This window comes from Diadema setosum, chromosome 19 (assembly GCF_964275005.1).
Source record: "Diadema setosum chromosome 19, eeDiaSeto1, whole genome shotgun sequence".
In the NCBI taxonomy this organism is placed as follows: Eukaryota; Metazoa; Echinodermata; class Echinoidea; order Diadematoida; family Diadematidae; genus Diadema; species Diadema setosum.
The window spans coordinates 25,448,662-25,468,772 of record NC_092703.1 but is presented as its reverse complement, the minus strand read 5'-3'; the positions used below and the strand labels follow the sequence as shown (position 1 = coordinate 25,468,772).

Genomic DNA, 20,111 nt, shown 5'->3' with positions numbered 1-20,111 from the left:
CGAAGAGAGGGAAAAGAGAACAAACCCTAAACAGCAGACATGACAGAATTAGACTCTCCAGACAAAAATACCAGAAGTAAGAAAAGAAACACAACTGAAACTGAGAAAAAATTGGTATTCTGGTAATATGACTGTAACGTGAAAGGAAATTTTCTAGATTATATACTTTACTTATAAACTGAGAAATGTTTCTTGATTTCTTTTGCTAGCTTGTCTGTTTCAAAGTTGAAGTTGGTTACGTTGATATAAAATCTATTTCTTACGCTGACGTGTTAAAACAGTAGTTGTAACGTAGATTCATAAATGCTCAGTGACTTAATTTACTTTTATTTACGTAGATGTTACACTTTTGCTTCGCTTAATAAGGTTTTTTTTTTTTTTTATTGAGAGTTGTATGTACATTGCTTGAAGTCCACCTCGATATCGATTGGCTGGGATGAGTTGACAAAAAAAAAAAAAAACCAACCAAGATTTTCATATTTTTTTTGCTAGTGTAAAATGTTATATTATTTTATTTTCATGATAATGTACTCTGTTCCACATATCAGCACACTTCATGAATTTAGAAATTAATATGATACATGTATTTTCTTTTACACACTCTTGGGCCTATATAATTTATAAATGAATACATATATATTTTTCATTCACTTTTTCATTCTTTGATAATGAGAACAATAATGACAGAGATAGCACGACTCATTTGGGGTGTAGAATAGTCATTTTTTTCCAACTCTATATAATGGTGCATTTATGGGCATATAGGCCTATGTTTCATTTTAGACCAAATTAATTTCAGCCCACCTATAATGTCATGCACTTATACGAAGCGTGGCGGTGTGACATTTCTTTTCTTTTAATGAGATATCAAACTTAGATTTGCTATTCTTCACATCCAGTGAAAATATCGAATGCATATGAACGAACCTATTATAGGTATTATACATGGTGTCCCGGCAGACAGAGTGCTACAAAATTGTCTCTTATTTAAAAAGATATGAAAGACTGAATGAAATCGTTACATCATTCAATAGATAGAACACCTCAAATTTTATTTGACACAATGATAATCAATCTTCGTGCAGGCGCTTTGATCTCCATGAAAATTTGTGATTTACAAAATCTGTAACTTTCCGAACTGATATCCTACTTGACTGAGCGATAGTGAAGCCGTAAAAACTGATAACGAATGCGTCAAAAATAGCTACTGAAAACGGATGAAATGAATGAATACAAGTGAATGCATTTTTGGTACCTTTTTCAGTGGCTTACAAACAGTAGTGATCAGTCTTTGTCATCGGTTTTTTTTTTTTTTTTTTCAGGAAATATGAGTACAGAATCGAAACGCCTGCACGAGAATTGATGATTGTGCCTGGTTTCAAAATAGGAAGTGTTCTTCTATCAACTATAGGTTTTCCCGGCCAATTTCGCACTTTATCAATTTGTCAGTCCAATTCCTAATTGCTGCGTTCAATTTAGCAAAATATACCAAAGATGACATGTTTGGTATAGTTTAATTTTATGATCTCTTCATTTAAATTTATATTGGAGTATTCAAATTACCTTCAGCCTCATTCTAAGTAACACTTTTTCTATTGAAATTCGTAAAACAAGCACCATTTGGTTATTCGTTCATTCAGTTTAGAATGATAGTCACGTGATCACGGACATGCTGCTCTCGTTTATTCCAATTCATTTTTGGGCAATCAATTTAACATCTTTTGCAGTCAATTTAGCACGCATGTTTATGGTTTGCTTCTTTCTTTATTTTCTTAATATAGTTATTGTTTTCCAAGCGTCATTACATATCATATTTTCGTACTTATTTCAGAGATTTTGGCAACATCTTTTTTTTCTTTAAGGTGCTTGGTGACTCTTCAATTCCGAAGATAGTGAAACATGTGCATGGCCACAACGTATCTCGCCGTTGTGCGCTTTATTCCTTGTGTCGGCCAGTTGTAGGAAGTCAAGGTTATGATCATCAAATATTCCTATAATTCGTTTTCTGTCCCCTTGAGAAATACGTCTGTATCTAACTTGTGCCGTCATGACTGTAAGAAGATGAAGTTAAATTAGAGTATTGGTACATGTAGGCCTAAAATGTCATGTATGAAAGAAAAGGGGCGTTACAGAACAGCAAAGTTATATAATATGGTCAAAAATACGATACTGTGTGGATGAAACAATAAGTCACATAGAAATACGCTCTTAAATGTTATCACCTTTTCAAAAAAAAAAAAAAAAGAAAGGGCATGACGTTAATTTCAATGAACATGTTGGGAATTTGACTGCCCATACGCGAAACTGAATGACTGAAATATCCCTTTCGCTAGTGCTGGCGAATTTGAATGACTGAAGAGCACGTGCCAATTTGAATGCCCGTTTTACGAATTCGAAAGGCACATGTGCAAATCTCATTGATCGGAATGCTAAATTGAACGAACAACTTGCAATTTTGAATGACTGAATGTGCAGTGATGAGGATTTTCGCTAAATTGAATGAACCTTTCATCAAATGGACTGACAAAAGGGCGAAATTGGCCGGTAAAACATATACTAAAGATAATCATTTCTGTCGTTCATTCATGCTTTTGCAATTAATAGTCAGTTTGTAGCACTCTTTTTGGCCACGCCGTATTCAAGCATAAATACTGAGTTGTCTCATATAACCAAACGAATACTGTAACCAATTCTTACTTCACCCGATCACTGTACGAACCTGCCGACCCCTTCGATGCAAGATCTTACACAGATCGAGTCATGTCGAGCTGGTCTAGGAAGTCTAGTAGAAATCGAGTATTGACCGTGTAGCGATTGTGTATTGATTGTGTGTATATCGGGATGTTCGAGTAGAGATCTGTGTGGCTGTCGAGGAGAGATTCTGGAGATATCGAGAATGGTCGGATGCGGATCGTAAAAGATCGAATAGCGGTCGGGAAGGGATCGTGTTGAAGGACGATCGAGCATTTGGTCGGGATTGCTCTGGCAAAAATAGATGATCGGGATTGATCTCGCTTGATCGAGTTGATCTGATCGGCAGTGGGAACGGGGTATAAGAGTTAGGTTTCAGACCTTATATGCAGACAACATTTGCATGCCTTCAGGGAACTACGCATTTTCGCTTCTACTCGATTTTCCCACGTTTATCGCTGTCACAATAGAGAGTTGTATTTTTTGTGTGTATGTGTGCGTGTAGTTTCAATAGATAGTCTTTCAAATTGTTATTCACAACCATGGGCTGTGCACAGTTTACCCATACTCCACCACCTACCTAGATGTACATTATACACAGTCATGTAACGGTGCATGGTAACCCAGCCACCGTGAAACTATAAAAAATTGATGTCTTTATCCCGATCGTTTGCATGGTAACCCAGCCACCGTGTAACTATAAAAAATTGCTGTCTTTATCCCGATCGTTATAGGATTTTCGTGTAGGGCCTACATGTATTTCTGATTTGCTTCAATGCGCGTGTTAACTTTACGCACAGCTCTCGCAGACACAGCAGGGCATTTGTCTCTGTTGTACTGCGTATGTACACTATTTACGAATTGTTTACTCTGGCACATTCTGGGCTACCAGTGTGTGCGCAGTGTACACCTGTAATATATCGTATGTATAGAAATCCATCATTTAGAGATGATTCGCCTTTAGGAAGTATTGTTATTTCTGTCACTGAAGAGCTATTGGTATATTGCTTTGTTTATGAATTATAAATAATATATCGACAGTGGTATCGTATTTGTTGGAACCGTCTATACAATATTAACCCATCGTCAACGTAATTTACGTTATTATGTTCTGGTGCGTACCTGTGTAAATTCTATAAGTTGCACTAGTAACCACGAGTACTAGAGCTCTTGAATTTATAGAGTTGAGGACAGTGAGGGGGCAGTTAAATATTAACATTCAATGGTCACTCTAAACGGTATGTAAACAAGCAGTTAGAACGGACGCCAACAAGGGATAACTTGGACTTCGCCCTGTCCGGGCCCCTATAGTGTAATGTTTCTAATAAAACTCTAACCACTTTCAATGATTGTAGACAGTCATCTGAAAGTATTCATCGACGTAGATTGACACAAAATTTAGTGTGTATTTAACCCCATTACCCTTGATAAAAGAAAAATACCATAATGACACTATTTAAAGGACAAGTTCACCTTCATATACATGTGGATTACGTGAATGCAGCAATATTATGAGAACACATGAATGAAAGTTTGGGGAAAATCGGACAATCCGTTAAAAACTTGTGAATTTTTTAATTTTCTGTGCAGTAACTGCTGGATTAAAAGACTACTACAGTGTATGATGTCACATGCGTACAACAATATAAGGAAATTATAAAAAGAATTTTACAAAATTTAACTTTTTGAAAAAAGGTGCACATTTTTTCCTCAGCCTGTCACTGATGTATGTTAAAGGTAATATTATTCCCCCTGCCTTCTAAAAGAGGCAAGTCAAGCTTTCTTTTATTAATCGAGAAAAGTGAAAATATGTTGGAATTTTCTTTATGTTTTCTTTATATCGTTGTACTCATGTGACATCACAAGCTGTAGTAGTTTTCCCCTCCAGCAGTGACTGAGCAGAAACTTCAAAAATTCATAACTTTTGAAAGGGTTGTCCAATTTTCCTCAAACTCTCACTGATATGTTCTATTAATATTGCTGCATTCACTCAATCCACATGTCTATGAAGGTGAACTTGTCCTTTAAAGACCATGGGATGTGATTCGGTACTTATAAAGCTGCAACACCCTGAGAAGTTTCAGCGTTAGGTGATATTATATTGATTGGGAGGAGAGGATGAATGTCGGAGTGGGTTCTGCTGGTATCAGCTGCTCATTGGTAGTAAAGAAAGGTAATAGAAGATGAATTATAGAAGATGAAGGAGGAGGAGGCGGAGGAGAAGGAGGAGGAGGAGGTGAAGGAGAAGGAGGAGAAGGAGGAGGAGGAAGGGAGGAGGAGGAGGAAAAGGAAGAAGAGGAGAAGGAGAAGAAGGATGAGGAGGAAGAGGAGGAGGAGGGAGAGGAAGTGAAGGTTACATGAAACGCATAGAGGCAGAGGAACAAGGATGAAAAAGAGAGCGAATGTTGATGGGTTATGTAACAAAGTCGATGGTAGGTAATGATAGGTATACATATCGATGAAGAGAAGAAAAGGAAGATGATGAAGACGAGGAAGAGGAAGAGGAGAAGGAACAGGAGGAGGAGGAAGAGAGGAAGAGGGGGAGGAGGAGGAAGAAGACGGAAGGCACGCGAGACGAGTAATAGAAGAACGATTATGAGTAAAGAGGATTTAATGTGTTGGATGGCAATATTGATGGAAGTTGGAGGTTATGTTCGATGAAGAGAAGATGAGGAAACGGAAGGATATGAAGAGGAGGAGGAAGAGGAAGACGAAGGTGAGGACAGAGAGAATGGATGGGTTAGGTGATTATGTTGATGATAGTGGTATAAATAATTGATGAAGAGGAGCTGGGTTGCGGGATATTTATCAATTTAGCGTTTGAACCCGGAGCGGCTATTGATGCATAGTGTGACAAATCAATTCCATCCCGCCCCCCCCCCCCCCCCCTCCCCACCACTACCACCACCACCACCCTCCCATACCCGGTCCGATCTCGAGTAACGAGGATGCGGAGAAATGCAATGATGAGTCAGACCACGAAGAGCCAGACGAATTCATTATGACAGAAAAAAAAAAAGAGGAACCGATAGCGTTTATGCAAAGAGGTCATTCATTATGTGTGGGGAAAACTCTCACGTGAATTAGAAGAGCGGGCATATGGTGATGGGACGGGGGAAGAAACCTGCACCAAACCTAAATGAGTTTCAGTAGCTTCGCTTCTATGTTCTACGTGCTCTCTTTCTTTCTCTCAATGGGTATTGGAAAAGATATAGCAACAATTACCACCAGAATAAGAGAGAAGAAAATGCACTTGTACAAGAAATGTCAGATTTTATTCGTCCACACGGACTCGTTATAACATCATCATGATCCTTATGATACCTGGAAAATTAGTTTGCATGCAAAGCGCCAGGAGAAAGAGCAAGATTACACGAAGAGCTTGATCACAAAACGGAATAAGTGTCCATAAACATTTCAAAGTAAGTCCATCATCAGATATAAGAGCAAAATAAGACTTCTTCAGTGAAACCTCACTTGTTGCACAACAAGGATTATTTTTCACTTTATGGTAAGAATATTCTAATATAATATTCTCACTATTTTCTTTGTGGTTTTAGCGGGTCTAATCGCAGTAATATCTCAAATTTCCAAGCAATGAGTTAACTTATTTTGATGACACCAAATTAGAACGCGTATCTCATATGAAATTCCTTGGGATTACATTAGACGATAAACTATCATGGAGGCCTCATATTATTAACATTAGTACAATAATTTCACGTAATATTGGTATCATTAATAGACTTAAGTTTCATATTCCATTGTCTTCTTTGCTGACGTAGTATTTCTCTTTAATTTTACCTTATCTTAATTACGGTCTTTTAGCATGGGGTAGCGCTCATCAAATTTTATTAGATAGACTATTGTTATTACAAAAAAGGGCACTTCGTGTTATTTGTGGCGTCCCGCCACGTTCCCATACAGATCCATTATTCACTAAATATAAAATTTTAAAGATTGAGGATTTGTATTTTTTCAACTTGGACAGTTTATGTTTAATTTCAACGCAAATGCACTTCCCTGTATATTCAATTCAATGTTTAAAAGGAATCAGTTTTTCCATAATTATTCCACCAGGCAATCTTCTGAGTTTCATTTATTCCTTCTGAGAACATTATTGGTTCAGAATACATTTATATACACAGGCCCTAGATTCTGGAATTCATTAAAGGACAAGTCCACCTACATATATATAAGGATTGAGAGAATGCAGCAATATTAGTAGAACACATCAGTGAAAGTTTGAGGAAAATCGGACAATCCGTTCAAAAGTTACGAATATTTCAAGTATCTGCACAGTCACTGCTGGAAGAGAAGACTACTACAGTGTATGATGTCACATGCGTACAACTATATAAGGAAAATAAAAAGAGAATTTCACAAAACTTTACTTTTTGAATAAAGTGCACTTTTCTTCGACTTGCTACCGACGTATCTTAAGGATAATATTATTCCCCCTGCCTCCTGAAAGAAAGAAGTCGAGTGTTCTTTTGTTATGCGAGAAAATTGGAAATATGTTGAATTTTCTTTATTCTTTCTTTATATCGTTGTACTAATGTGACATCACAAGCTATAGTAGTCTTTTCATCCAGCCGTGACTGAGCAGAAACTTCAAAAATTCATAACTTTTGAACGGATTGTCCGATTTTTCTCAAACTCTCACTGATGTGTTCTACTAATATTGCTGCATTCACTCAACCCACATGTCTATGAAGGTGAACTTGTCCTTTAAGTTGCGAAATAAAAAATTCTCCTTCCTTGTATTCTTTTAAGCGGAAGTTGAAATCCTTTCTGTTAAACCCTCTTTGATGTTTCGTTTTTATTAACCAAGTCTCAAAAACCACAGGGTTCATCATCCAACCATCAATCAATTAATCTCTGAATTTATTATAATGAAATAGCCATCATAATCTCTGCGCGGCTATATGCAGCCACCAGCTGTCTGAAGCACCTCTTCAATTCCCTCTTCAATTCCTTCTTTCGTTTCCTTGATCAGCGTGTAGGCATTCTCTTTCTTCCTTCCTTCCTTCCTTCCATTTTTCCATCTATTCTGTCGAGTCGTGTCATGTTGCTGTGTGTCTCCTATTTTGTTCCGTCTTGTCTTATATTATACTTGTGCTAAGCATATGCAAATAAGTATTTCATTAGATTTTTCTTGAGGGGTTCACAATCTACAAGCTTGCTTTTTAGTGGACCTCTCAGTTCTTTTTTTTTTTTCAACTGAAACACAACCTTGTATTTTTTTTTTGCGTATACATGCATAAAAGTAACTTTATTATTGTATAATTTGATATCATTTGCAAGATGTATGTATACGATTGTGATATGATTCCTAATTTATACTGTGTTATGTTCTGTTGGAAAAAGGTGAAGAATGAAATAAAATGAAATGAAATGAAATGAAAAACTCTATTTGTGACCAAATTCTTCATATACTTTTCATACGCCGGGCAATAGGCGTCACAATATTAGAGGTACCTACAGTCACAGAGGTGTGAATAAGTTTTATCAGAGAGGTGAGATGACGTCTCACCTGTCTGGTTTCATTCATGTCATGTACAGTATATAGGACGTTGAATATCAAGTGAATGAGTCATCCCGATTCCGTGCGAGATTGTGGTCCATATATTTTGTAATCGTTTCCCAGGTCAACATTTAAGTGTACATATTTTACTCGCTTGGCGGAGAAACTGTCTTCCATTAGATTGTTTGGTCGTTATTTTCTTCTTTTCGCCATTTCTTTTAGTACTTCATCGTATGTGTACTGCCCTGTTTTGTAGCTATAGACGGGACATTTATAGGGCTAAAAAAAGTGAAACAGGATCAAGCCGTCATGTATCGTGATTGCATTTGGAACTGAATTTATGAAGAAAAGTGAGGTTGTGGGGAAAAAAGCTTCAAGGGAAACATTGAAACGCATATCGTGCAAATTGTGGAACAGTTCCTGATGGAAATTCAGAATGATATTAGAAAAAAAAAAATGATGAAGCGTGATAATTCTTGTAATGACTGACATTGGCTTTCTTCGGAGAATGTTTGACTCTGACATTGTAGACAAAGGTCAACGGTCTGAGAAGATCCGTTTCGCTGCCCTTCCGGTCTCAATGATGAAATACAATTGTAACAATGAGTTAAGGAGAAACGAATGGATTGCCCTGCTCAGCTCGGCCCCTTGGTCGTGCTGGTCTTCCGAGGTGTCTAGCTTGAAATGGATGGTTACACTTGGAAAGTATAACACATTGGATCAACGAAGCAACATAGTATCATGACATATCAACACAATACGTCTTTACAACAATAGAGAACAGTCCATTCCATAGCGACTACACTACTTCCCAATCCCACCCACGACTTATATCCCAATATACCGTAATCATTTACATTTGGAAGTTAGGAATCATTAGAAATTATAATTGATTATTTGGGCATTGGGAATGTGGTATTTAACAGCACTTCATCTAATGCAGAACCTATTATTGATGTAGCTTAAAAAGAAATCAATTATGACTGTCGTGGTTAACTCATTAGTAGTACGTTAAAGGGGTAAAGTATTTAGAGTGGATGCCCCACGGAGATCATACGTTTGCGAGTTGGGAGTTCGCTGCCCCAGCAGTATGATCGCTACTGCCCCTAATCAATTAGCGTTAATTACATGTGTCTGAGTGATGTGTTGCTGAGAGTAGCTACAATGAGTGTAAATAATGAGACATGCTCCCGTGCCCTTGGCACCTGATGATGTTTGAGTACATTTGTAAATATAAATGGGGTATGAATGATCTGACCCTATAGCATCCAAGAGATATCCGAGACGCATATTATGCAAAATGGACGTATATAGTTATGTCGACTCGTTATTTTGTCTGAATGCACACGATGTTCATACAGATAAAAATAACATAAGGAGTCGATCCTGTGCATACAGAGAACGTGTTGACGAAGGACGTGGTTCTACTCTTAGGTAACACTGCTGACAGCATGGTGATAGTGTACATTGTATAATATTTTGTGGGAACGTGTTCTATACTGTACGTTATTAGATACCGTGTGGCCGCTATGTTTTCCCCCAATTCTGAATGATAACCCAGATAATGATAACCCAAGGCCGTAAACTGGATAGTATTCTCATCTCAATTTCAAATACTTGTATTTTTGGAATTAACCTAAATGTGGATTCAATGATCGCGTCAAGAAACAAACCAACCAATAAACAAAGTTGCAATGGTGCAAGTTTGAGAAAAAATCGGACGCATATTTTTTTTTTGTGTGTGTGTGTTTTGATTTATTTTATGTGCTGCCCTCTCTAGCCGTGGATTTTATAACGATTCACCATGTGACGTAAATTATCTTTTTAGATGTTTCTCTCCACAAAATGAGATCATAACACTATGCTCGATCTGTATTATTGCGAAAGCCACTCGAAAAAGGAAGGAACTAATCTGGGATTTAAATCCGCGTCACCTACTGCTTTACCGGGCAGCGGCACTTCCACTGAGCTGTAAACACGGTTATATTTGAACAATATGATACCATTATGTTTGAACAGTATACACGATTTAATGTTTGAACATAATACCCAGTGCCACACCTCTCATTCATTTTGCTTGGTCTTAATTGCAGTTCTTTATAGTTTCCAATAGGTCAAATTATGATAATAAAGGGATTTTAATTTTTATTTTGCTCAGCGAGTGTCGATACATCTAGACTTCTTTTTTGTTTCTCTTCTATCCCGATTTCTTGATTGTAATTTATCATTTGATTTGATGCCATTTGATATTTGATATGAATTTATCATTTGATTTGATGTCATTTGATATTTGACATATTCTGTGTATGGCATTACTTCAAAATATGCCTTATTTTCAGCAACATCATAAAAAATTATAATCTATTTATATCTATACTACACACTATTGATGTCACCATTCCCTGTTCTTTCTGTTTCACTAATCTTTTTGCATTTACCGAATATTTGATAGATCTTTAATGTTTGGGCATGCATACATCCCCTTCAGATGCTGATGTTCAAGCAGTACTGTAGATATGGGCATTGGGCAAAGCGGAATTTAGACTAAAATGGCAACTCTCGGTGAAGAAGAGAAAGGGAACAGCTTCTATGGTGCGCTGCAGTTTAAAAGCGTGATTCAAAACTTTGAGTGGCGACCAGTTTTGCTGAGATTAATTTGTTCCCACGAGCCCCCGAAACCTCTCTGGAAGTCGTTAAGTGTCATACAGTAACGTGTTGTATAGTTTCTACGGTTTCTCTCCCTCTCACTCCCGCTATATTCATACACAATAATTGACAATAGGTGATATCGTATTTCCTTGCAGTCGGCTCAACGGACGCCTCATATTTCAAATGTCACTGCAGAATCGGCAACGTGACTGGTAATGAACGAACAACTCCCCTTCACTTTCGAAGTCCTTTAATGAGACTTGTAACTAATTAGTAGATATGCTTGCTTATAACCCGTCCTAACTGTGTATTAGATGTAGCTTTGGTTCCCCGATTATTACTTGTCGCTGACCAATTTGTCTATATAAATTTTGTAGGACCTATACTTTGGCGTAGATAACATCAGATGCATCCTATTTGTCATTTTAATATATATATGAAGAGTTTGTTTGCAAAAACCGATAAGTCCATATTTGTCAAATGGAGATATTTGCGATTAAAGGTCAAGAAAAATAAAGAGAATAATAAGAAAATTTTTGCTTCTTTTGACCATAACTTCAAAAATATACCTTTATATGTAGTGACCAATGTATCATTTAAAAGGTATTATTTTGTACTTTATGACAGAGACCGTACTTCAAAATCTTCAAAAATGGACTTATCGGTTTTTGCAAACAAACTCTTCATATATATATATATATATATATATATATATATATATATATATATATTATATCCACTTGAAAATGTGAAATAGAATGAAAGACAACTTAAAGATTCATGAATAGGAATGAAAGTGAGGGTTCGGTGTGATATTCAGGAAGATTATTATGCAGTTACTAGTAGTATACGACTGCAGCATGCAGAGGACCGTTACATCTACCGTTCCATCACGCCAAATTGTAATTCTCGTGTGAGTTTCCACCCTTCTTCGTACTCTCAGACTGTTGGAACGAAGACCAGGCAACAACACATCAAAGACAGTCATTATTTTACTGGTGCCCCCAAAACGTCGATGGCTCCAGACGTGGGAACGATGTAGTAAATTCGACATTGATTTGATACAGATGTGATGAAGTTAGGCTGTTTGGTATTGAACGTGTTGTCGAACTACAGTCTGGTTTTGACGTTTTCTTCTCGTTAAAGGGATCGTATAGTTTTGGTTGAGACTTAATTTCAGCTTTCTAACATTTTTTTTTTGGTGAGATAATGAGAAACTTCTTATGAAATATGAAAGAGCATGTAATTCCATGAGGAATTCAACGTTTATTTGATGAAAATTGGGTTTGAAATGACTAAGATATCCGAAAGAAAGCGATTCTAATAAAGTGTCGGACCCACCTTTTATTAGGATCGTTTTGTTTTACTTTGTTTTTTGGATGCTTCAGTCATTCCAAACCCGATTTTCATCAAATAAACTTTGAATCCCTCTTAAAATGGTATGCCCTGTACTATATCATAAGTGTTTTCTTGGTATCTTGCAAAAAGTTAAAAGCCCAATTTTCATCTCCGCCAATACTGTATCATCCCTTTAATGTTGCGAGTCATGGTATCCATCTGTTGAATATATAGGGTATTCGGTTACAGTTCGCTCTTGAAGTCGATATGGCATTTCGAAGAAAGTCTTTTGTCTGCGAGCTAAAGGGATGGTAGAGATGGGGGCTTCAGGTTTCCAACTTTTTTGTGAGATATAATGAGAAACCTCATATGAAATAAGAAAGAGCATGAAATGATTCTAAGAAGGATTCAAAGCTTGTTTGATGAAATTACTTTTGAAATGCCTGAGATATTCAAAAACCAAGGGGGCCTTACACTGCAAAAACATCGATGTTAGCATTAACACCACGGGTGTTAAATCTAACACCGATCAAGTGTCAATAGAGGACCACACCCACAGGTGTAGAAAGTATATTGTGATGGTGTTGAAAAGTGTTCACCTGACACTTCGTGGTGTTAATTTAACACTGTAACTGGTGATATTTTGACACTGCGTTGGTGTTAATTCAACAGTGACACCGCTTGGTGTTGATTTGATATTGCTGGTGTTAATGTCAATGGTATAACACCCGCCCAGCTTCAATAGGAGACCACACCAACTGGTGTTACTGTGGTGTAAATGTGCTCACACATTTTTTTTTTCAAAAATCAAGTTTTTATCGGAAAATTCTTGATCGTCTTGTTGAAGTTCAAAATCAACAAGAAGAACAGTAACTAAGAAACTATTCAAAAAACAATTTTATATTTTGAAGTGACACCCGGAGGTGTTAATCTAACACCACAAATGAACACCGGAAATTTAACACCAGCTCGGTGTTTCATATTTAACACCGGACTTTTTGCAGTGTATAAAGGTATAGGAAAACTCTTTATTAGGACCACTCTGTTTCACTTCGTCTTGTTTTTTATGTCTCAGCCACTTCAAAGCCAATTTTCATCAAATAAATTTTGAATTCCTCTTAGAATAGTATGCTCTTTGATTTCATAAGTGGTTTGTAATTATCCCGAAAAAAAAAAGATAAAATATGAATCCCCATCTCAATGAAAACTACGCTATCCCTTTGAAATAAATACTATCGTTTTCAAACGACGGACATGCTCATAACTGTCGTTAGCCTTTGTATTCCTAATTATTTGGAGCTTCACACTCCACACTAATAGCTGTTATCTTCACCTTCGATCCCACGGATCATCGTTGTATCTGCTTCGTGGAAAGCCTCCATAATATTTGGTATTATGAGCCAAGTAATGTTAAAGTGTCGGTGCAGACATGGGCGATTGTCTGTTTACAGTTTATTCTCCTCCTCCTCCTTCACATTCTTCACTCTATCATCCGTCCAATTTCTCTTTGTCTTCTTCGTTCATCCTTTTCCTTGTTCATCACCTATACATATTCTTACTGTCATCATCATCATCATCATCATCATCACCACCACCATCTAGCATCGTCATCATCACCACCACAATGCGTCTTCTTTTTCCTCTTCTTTTCTTATTTTACTGCTAATTACACCACAACCACTACTTACTGTCATTACTATACTATATAGGGCCTACTACTACTACTACTACTACTGATACTACTACTACTACTACTACTACTACTACTACTACTACTACTACTACTACTACTACTACTACTACTACTACTACTACTACTACTACTACCACTACTACTACTACTGCAATTTGTAAACACTATTTTGTCGACTCCGACAAATCATCAAATCATTTCTAACATCATCATTAAATCATTATCGCTGGCATTCTCTTTCTTCTTCTGTCGCATATCTTCCCCTCCTTTCCCATATCATTGCTCGTGTCTTATTCCGAATCCTAACGTTCTCTAACATTTCCATTGACTGCTTTGGTATGCCGTAATCTCAAGGACGCCTCAAGTGTTTTCATTTTTCTCCTTCTTAACATCCTCTCCTCGTCCCCGCCTCTCTCTCGTCAGTTTCTTTTCTTTTTTCCTTTTTATTTAGAAGAAAAATACTTTCTCCAGCCTTCGCGGCAGCTCGTCAGTCAGCGCACAGATTTGCTTACAAGATCTTTGACCTTCAACCTTTCGTCGATTTGCCATTGACAACCCTTGTCCCCCTTAATCCATGTGGTGTTACGAAAAGGTCCCTCGTCTTGACAGCTTGGTGGACAAATTCGAATGAGCTACTTTCGTCAATTTTGTGCATATACACATGTATAACGAACATCATGAAATAACGACGGTGTGCTGCGGTGCTTCTTGAAATGCTAATTGCTATCTCCCTCCTTATTTTCAAGGGATGGGATTGATTTTAAAGGGATGGCATTCATAAAGTTTTTGGTTGAGATGGGGATTCAGCTTTAAACTTTTTGCGAAATGTAAAGCACTATTTTATAGGAAATATTAAAGAGCATACAATTCTAAGAGAAATTCATTATTGATTGATTATTGGTTTTGAAATGGCTGAGATATCCTTAAGCAAAGTAAAAAAAGAAAGCGATCTTAATAAAAGGTGGGTTCCCTCTTTTGATAGGATCGCTGTGTTTTTGGATATCTCAGCCATTTCAAACCCAATTTCCATCAATTAATAAACTATGGATTCCTCTTAATATGTATGCATGCTTTGTCATATTTCAGAAGAGGTTTCTCATTATCTTGCAAAAAAAAAGATTGGAAATCTGAAGCCCCATCACAACCAAAACTATATCATAGTAACCGATCAGTGGGAATCAGTGGGAATGCTGAGGGATGATTGTTCCAATCCTTGTGGGATTCATTTAAGAGTACATTATATATCTACTGTTGTGTGAAATTCGTTTGCTTCAGAACGGTCTCATATTCAAGTAATGTGCAAATTAATGCCCCGTCACTGACCAGGCACACTAATCTGGAAACATTTAACTGCACATTACTTGAATATGAGACCGTTCTGAAGCAAATTATTTTCACACAACAATAGATATATAATGTACTCTTAAATAAATCCTACAAGGATTGGAACAATCATCCTCCAGCATTCCCACTGATTCCCACTGATCAGTTACTGGCCATCCCCTTTAAGATTAATCCCTACAGCTGAATGTGATATAATGACGACATCAAGGGCGACATCTCGTTGTTTTTGTTTTGTCTGTATACATTATGTGTGTGTCTGTGTGCTTCCGTGTTCGAGTGTGTGTGTGTGTGTGTGTGTGTGTGTGTGTGTGTGTGTGTGTGTGTGTGTGTGTGTGCGTGTGTGTGTGTGTGTTATAGAATAGGGGGATGGAACCTACCCCATGCACTGGGAAGTCCTATACCAAGGAGGTACTAGGCGAGCCTAGTACCTCCTTGGTCCTACTACCCAAACCTCCTTGGTATTTAGTTGACACGCCGGTTGTTTTCCACAGTATGACTGTGCTCATCGGGAAGGAAAACATACGTTTCGAATGATCTACACTCTCGTATGACATACGGGCCTAAATAGTTTAGTTCAGTGTCGTAGAATTTAATTTCACTTGAATTGGTCCTTTTTTTTTACTTCATGTATAGTGACTAAGTGTTAACATAATTCTGATGTTATTTTGGCATAATTATGAATGGAGAGAAAAGCTGCATCTTATAATGAGAAGAGTTACTGCGCAGCCTCATGAATAGTTTAAAGGGTGTGTACAGTTCTGGTTTAGGTGAGGATTTAGCTTTTAATGTTTTGCGAGATATTCAGAAACCACTCTATGAGATGTCAAAGAGGATGCAATTCTAAGGGGTATCAAAAGTTTATGTGATGAAAATCGGTTTTGAAATGGCTGAGATATCCAAAAACAAGTTAAAGCAAAGAGATCGTAATAAAAAGGCGTGGCCTGTCGCCTTTTATTATCATCACTTTTTTTTTTATATCTCAGCCATTGAAAACCGATTTTTATCAAATAAACTTTTGATACCCCTTAGAATTGCATACTCTTTCATATTTCATAAGAGGTTTCTTATTATATCACTTAGAACTGAGGAATGTTCAAAACATGAATCCCCACCTCAACCAGTACTGTACAGTCCCTTTAATTAGGCAGAGTCCAATTTTGTGAAATTAAGCTATGGTGAAGTAAGCGTTATGCAATGTATTATTAGCAAAGACAGTCACCTATTAGTATCATTTCAGAGAAATGCAATCAATCGGCCAAAGAAGCCGTGGCAGCATGCAAACTTTTGAAAAAAAAATGGCAAGTTTTCATTGTTTTCATGCAATTTCTCAGTGGTAGTGGGTTGAGTCATGGAGCTACACATTCAGTGTATCCAGGATTTTTTCTGGGGGAGGGGGGGGGGTCGTAATCACAATTTTTAGACCTTTACCTTTGCGAGGGAGCGGAGCGACCGAGCGGGGGGAGGGTGTGGGAGGGGGGTGTCCCCCCCCCTCCCCCCCCCCTCAATACGGTAGGAAGTTTTTGAATTTTATATCTTAAAATGGGGCCATTTGGTGCATACAAAAGTGACTTTTTCAGCGTACTTAAAAACCCCATTTATGTTAAAATTGGTGATAAAACCTGTGTTGGTCACTTACAAGTTCGTTAATCGGTAAGTTGAAAACTGCATAAGTGCATTTAAAAAAAAAAAAAAGTTGCTGACTAGCTAACCTTACACCTTTCTAAAGTACATAGACCCCAGGGTAAAAAGCCCTCGAAAAACAAAAATTGTCTTTTACAAAAAGTGGACCTTTTGAAAATTTGGAGGGTCGTACGACCCTCCCGACCCCCCCCCCCCTTGCATACGAGTGCTGTTCGTTATTCCGAAGGTTCGTTATTCCGAAGGTTCGTTATTCTTTGGATTATGTCAACTTTTTCTTTTCTTTTTGATGATGGAAATGAATAAACTATTGAATTGAATTGAAATGAATTGAATTGAATTCCGAAGGTTTGTTATTCCGATGGTTCGTTAATCCGATATTCCCTATACCTAGAGATTCGTTAATCCGAAAATGAAAAAGGGTTCGTTAATCCGAGCATATGTGGCGTTATTCCGAAGGTTCGTTAATCCGAAAATGAAATAGGGTTCGAATTTCCGAAGGTTCGTTGATCCGAAATGAAATAGGGTCCGTACCGGACCTTCGTAATAACGAGCTTTGTTTCGATTTCGGATTAACACACCTTCGGAATAGCGAACCTTATTTTATTTTCGGATTAATGAACCTTTGCAATAACAAACCTTATCACATTTTCGGATCAACGAACCTTCGGAATAACGAATCTTCGGAATAACGAAGCTTCGGAGTAAAGAACCTTCGGAATAACGAACCTTCGGGATAATGAACTGTAACCGACAGTCCCCCCTCTATTGACGATAAGTATTGTTTGTTTGTTTGTGTGTTCATTTCCATCTGAGCAGATGGCTGGATATAGCCCATATTCAGCTGTGCTACGAATTGCTAGGCTGGTCTTCCATGGGGTCCAGTTGGATGTGAGGCGGGGCCACTTCACCGGGTTAAACACCCTGCTCTTTGCGATGAATGGATGAAGAGGGATCTTCTACGTGCATGAGCTGTGACTCTCTCACACACGGGACCTCCACTTTATGTCCTATCCGAGGGACAGGGTGTCTTGCCTCTTGTTAGAGGGAACGTAACGGTATGATTACATACAACATTGCTCAGTCCAGACTCGGGCTCGAACCCGGGTCGCATGGGTCGGAGGCAGACGCGCTAACGACTGAGCCAACTCACCGCACCAAGGTAAATGACCTGATGAACAATTTGCATTGGATCGACTGGAAGGCATAACATAAGTATTTTGTTTGGGTGCAGGTTAATTGGGACGTGTATCGTCTTACAAAAATAGCAATTTTGCTTTGCTTAGGGCATCTGTTTCCCATAATACCCCGTGGTTCTGATGCGTCACGCTTACTCAATATTTCCACTGAAATGGACTTTATCTCTGTCGTATAATACGAAAGGGTGGGTATATCATCTCGGCACAGTAATGGTTGTGTCGATCAAATTTAATCTGAAACATACTCTCATTCCCTTCGCCAAGCTGTGCGGCAACACAACGCGGGGAGGGGCTCCCAGGTCCCTGGTTAGACTTCGTGCCGCTCCAAGACATTCGCCAATGTGCATTCGTGTTAAACAAATGATAGGCTGCTGGGAAAATGACAGCTCTTTAAAGATACTTCGCGCATGCCAAAACAGTCAACATTACACCGCTGTCTTGTCAGAGATGTATGGATGGACAGCATTCCTCACGTACCCTCTCAGCAAGATCTGCATCCATCTTACAGTCTCCAATTTGTGGATGAAATTCCCGCGCACCGGTAAATTCTGGCGGGAATGTGGTAACTGCAGCGGCCCTTGTCGTATGCTCGGCTGACAGATGTTTGTATAGCCTTCACTTCAGCCGTAAATCTGGAGAGATTTATTGTTTTTCAGATAGAATAGATAGATCGATCGCGGTCCGTGAAGAGTTCTGCAGACCCAGATGAAGTGTACCAGCACTGGACCTCCCTGATCAGCATAATTTATTAAAATTTTTAGATACCAGAAAAAAAAAATCCCCTTTTTCACATTTTCTAGGGAGCAGAGGAAAAGGGAGTGGGTCAAAGCCCTATATAGTTTACTGCCACTGGGAACCAGTTTTGTCTTACATTGTCAGTCCAGGGAGGTGCTGTCAGTCGCAACTTGAGACTGTGGAAAGGGTTACTTCGCTTGACGATTGAGTTTGGGTCGAATTGTTCTCCAAGAGTAATGCTCAGTTTTATGTCATGTAACATTAAAAGCAGGTATTTGTGATGCTATTTTAACGGTTATGTTTTTATAGCCATGGAAAGTTTGAGAATGATGACAATGAATATTGTTATACGGTTTGTCCAAGGCTTGGGTCGCTTGGTTCTCAGACGTGCGTGATTTCAACACTGTGTTTTTCCAATGCAATAGCCTGATCCCTAAATTGAGAAAAATGCATTCAGTTTGTTCATTTCAGTTCGTCTGTCTGAATGCTATCTTCCTTGTTGCAATACGCCGCTTGCTTCCTCGCTTTCCGAATTATTCACTTTTTCGCGGTTCTAATTTCAACGGGCTTGACCCTCTCATCTCAATGACAAGGGAGTGAGCACACCTCTGTTGCTATGGTTACCGCTGCGGAGGGTTTTGGTGTCCATTGACGTTCTCACAAGAATCCATCCCAAAGACCGCGACCCCGGATTCAAGCATTGTTTACATGGCGTGACCCGACATGTTTTCCACCACCAAGTTCTTCGAATCCTGCTTTTCTTTTTGAGGGAAGTGAGAAAAAGCACACAGGTGAACAGTGATTCAGTTAAAGTGATAATCAAGTCTACAGGCAAGTTGACTGCTTCTAGTAAAATGAAGACTGCGGAACAGTGAAAGTTTTATCACAATTGAACATAATGATATAATTATGCGATTTTCGTGAGTTTGGTGATGTCTCTTAAGTATCCAATTCGCATACATTGTTTTATTTTTTTCCGTATTAATTCAAGAAGAAGAAAACCTGTTTTGCCTTAACACATTTGCGGAGTTTCAAGCATATAACAGTTACAACCGTGATGAGTTTTATGGTAGATCCTTGTTGCGGAATCATCAACCTATAATTTATGATACATGTGCATGAGGTTTTTTTGCCTACGTGATCACTTATAAGAGTTTGCAACCGGTTTTACTGCTGTTTTACGAAACATGATAAAATACATGTATAATTCAGCAACTTTCTTGGTCCTATTTGGTCAAATTTTACCGTGTTCTGTTTGATTGACTTATGCTATTTAATTCAACGGAAACATAACATG

The 20,111-nt window shown here is 38.1% G+C and overlaps 1 protein-coding gene across 1 annotated transcript in view; it reads left to right on the top strand.

Moving 5' to 3' along the window:
* The first annotated feature begins 5,341 nt into the window (after positions 1-5,341).
* Positions 5,342-20,111, top strand: part of LOC140242373 (uncharacterized) — a 31,816-nt gene continuing 17,046 nt past the window's right edge. Inside the window, exon 1 of the mRNA XM_072322110.1 lies at positions 5,342-5,407. Within this exon, the coding sequence (XP_072178211.1) occupies positions 5,342-5,407 (66 nt within the window). The remainder of the gene's footprint in view (positions 5,408-20,111) is intronic.